The sequence below is a fragment of the Geospiza fortis genome, unplaced genomic scaffold, assembly GCF_000277835.1.
Source record: "Geospiza fortis unplaced genomic scaffold, GeoFor_1.0 scaffold4, whole genome shotgun sequence".
NCBI lineage: Eukaryota > Metazoa > Chordata > Aves > Passeriformes > Thraupidae > Geospiza > Geospiza fortis.
This window is the reverse complement of record NW_005054475.1, coordinates 870,908-873,451: the sequence shown is the minus strand read 5'-3', so window position 1 is coordinate 873,451 and position 2,544 is coordinate 870,908. Positions and strand designations below refer to the sequence as shown.

The window sequence follows — 2,544 nt, the reverse complement described above, 5'->3', positions numbered from 1 at the left end:
TCTTTCCCTCTCCTTCCCAAGGATAAAATTCCCTCACTGTCCTTCCCCCCCTCAGGAGGAAGATCTACGGCCCCAACCTCATCGAGGTGCCTGTCAAGTCCTACGCCAGGCTCCTGGTGGAGGAGGTGGGTTCCAGGCTGGGCTTCCCAAGCGGATTTTCCCAGGACAGATCCCTCCCCTGCTCGCTGTCCCTCTCTGGAAGCGCTTCCCAGCCCTTGGGAAGGGAGGAGAGGGTTTGGGCAGAAGGCAGAGCCGTGGAGGGGACCCTTCCTGACCCTCTGGGCACGGACAGGAGCAGCCCCCAGGGGTTGTGGAGGTGGCTGAGCATCCTTGGGAGCAGCATCCGGAGGGAATTCCAGGGGGGATGGAGGGTTTGGGGGCTGCCAGCCCCAGGGAAGGGCCCAGGGAAGGGCCGGGTTCTCCTCTGCATCCAGGAGCCTGGAAGGCTCACGATGGGCTGGAGGAAGCCTTTCCTCCTCCAAGGAGCCTGGAGAAATTCCTCCCACCTGGAAATCCCATCCTGGGCTGGGGGAAGATCTCCCCACCCCAAGGAGCCTGGAAATCCCTTACTGGGCTGGGGGAAGTTCTTCCCACTTCCAGGAGCCTGGAAATCCATAATGGGATGGAGGAAGCTCTGCCCATTTCCAGGAGCCTGGAAATCCCATAATGGGATGGAGGAAGCTCTCCTTACTTCCAGGAGCATGGAGATTCCATACTGGGCTGGAGGAAGCTCTCCTCATTTCTGCAGAACCTGGAAATCCCATGATGGGCTGGGGGAGGTTGTCCTACCCCAAGGAACCTGGAAATCCCATGATGGGCTGGGGGAGGTTCTCCCCCATTTCCATGATCCTGGAAATCCCATGGTGGGCTGGAGGATGTTCTCCCACCCTGAGGAACCTGGAAATCCCATGGTGGGCTGGAGGATGTTCTTCCACCCTGAGGAACCTGGAAATCCCATGGTGGGCTGGAGGATGTTCTTCCACCCTGAGGAACCTGGAAATCCCATGGTGGGCTGGAGGATGTTCTTCCACCCTGAGGAACCTGGAAATCCCATGGTGGGCTGGAGGATGTTCTTCCACCCTGAGGAACCTGGAAATCCCATGGTGGGCTGGAGGATGTTCTTCCACCCTGAGGAACCTGGAAATCCCGTGGTGGGCTGGAGGAGGTTCTCCCACCCCAAGGAGCTCTCCCAGTGAGTTCCCAGACCCGTTTTTCTCCTTGTTGCAGGTGCTCAACCCCTTCTACCTGTTCCAAGTGCTCAGCATGGTGCTGTGGGTGTGTGATGCCTATTACTACTATGCCGCCTGCATCTTCCTCATCTCCACCTTCTCGCTGGGGCTGTCCCTCTACGAGACACGCAAGGTGGGTGGGGACAGCTCCTCTGGGGCCACAGCCCCACGGAACAGCCCCCTCCGGCTGGGGACAGCCCTCTCCCAGCTCTCCCTGTCCTTCATCCCTGCTCCCGAGCCCCCCAGGCTGTTTTTGGGGACGGTTTCCCGTGTTTTGGGTGGATTCTGACCGCTGCCTCCCTCCCAGCAAAGCACCACGCTGCGGAACATGGCCAGGATGTCCGTGGGGGTCCAGGTCCGGCGGCCTGGAGGAGGTGAGAGGGAGGGTTTTTGGGATGGTGGTTGGGATGACGTGTCCTTTGGGATCCTGGTTCTGTGCCAAAGTAGCGTTGGGATAGGTGGGAATGATGTTGGGACGCACTGAAGTAACATTATTGTACATGGGAATAACGTTATGAGACACCAGAATAATGTTGGGGTGTGTGGGAATAATGTTGGGATACATGGGAATAATGTTATGAAACACCAGAGTAATATTGGGATGTGTGGGAATAATGTTGGGATACATGGGAATAACCGTATGATATATGGGAATAATGTTGGGATACATGGAAATAATGTTGGGATATGTGGGAATAATGTTCTGGTATATGGGAATAATGTTATTGTACATGGGAATAGTGTTATGAAACGCCAGAGTAATATTGGGATGTGTGGGAATAGTGTTGGGATACATGGGAATAACCTTATGATATATGGGAATAATGTTGGGATATATGGGAATAATGTTATTATACATGGGAATAGTGTTATGAAACACCAGAGTAATGTTGGAATGTGTGGGAATAGTGTTGGGATGCACAGGAACAATGTTGGGATATATGGGAATAATGTTGGGATGTATGGGAATAATGTTGTGATATATGGGAATAATGTTAGGATATATGGGAATAATGTCATTATACATGGTAATAATGTTATGAGACCCCCAGAGTAATGTTGGGATACGAGGGAATAATGTTAGGATACATGGGAATAACAATATGATATATGGGAATAATGTTATTTTACATGGGAGTAATGTTGGGATATGTGGGAGTAACAATATGATATATGGGAATAACGCTATTATACATGGGAATAATTTTGGGATACACAGGAATAATCTTATGAGACACTGGAATAATTTTGGGGTCCAATTAGTAAAAGATGCCTCTGTCCAAATGAAGGTGCAGACAAGACCATGTTCCAAAGC

General features: G+C 51.8%; 1 protein-coding gene across 1 annotated transcript in view; it reads left to right on the top strand.

Moving 5' to 3' along the window:
* The window catches only part of ATP13A2 (ATPase cation transporting 13A2), a 21,446-nt gene that overhangs the window by 3,091 nt on the left and 15,811 nt on the right, over window positions 1-2,544 (top strand). Inside the window, 3 exon segments of the mRNA XM_031062975.1 lie at window positions 56-125; window positions 1,228-1,362; window positions 1,537-1,603. Coding sequence (XP_030918835.1) covers window positions 56-125; window positions 1,228-1,362; window positions 1,537-1,603 — 272 coding nt within the window.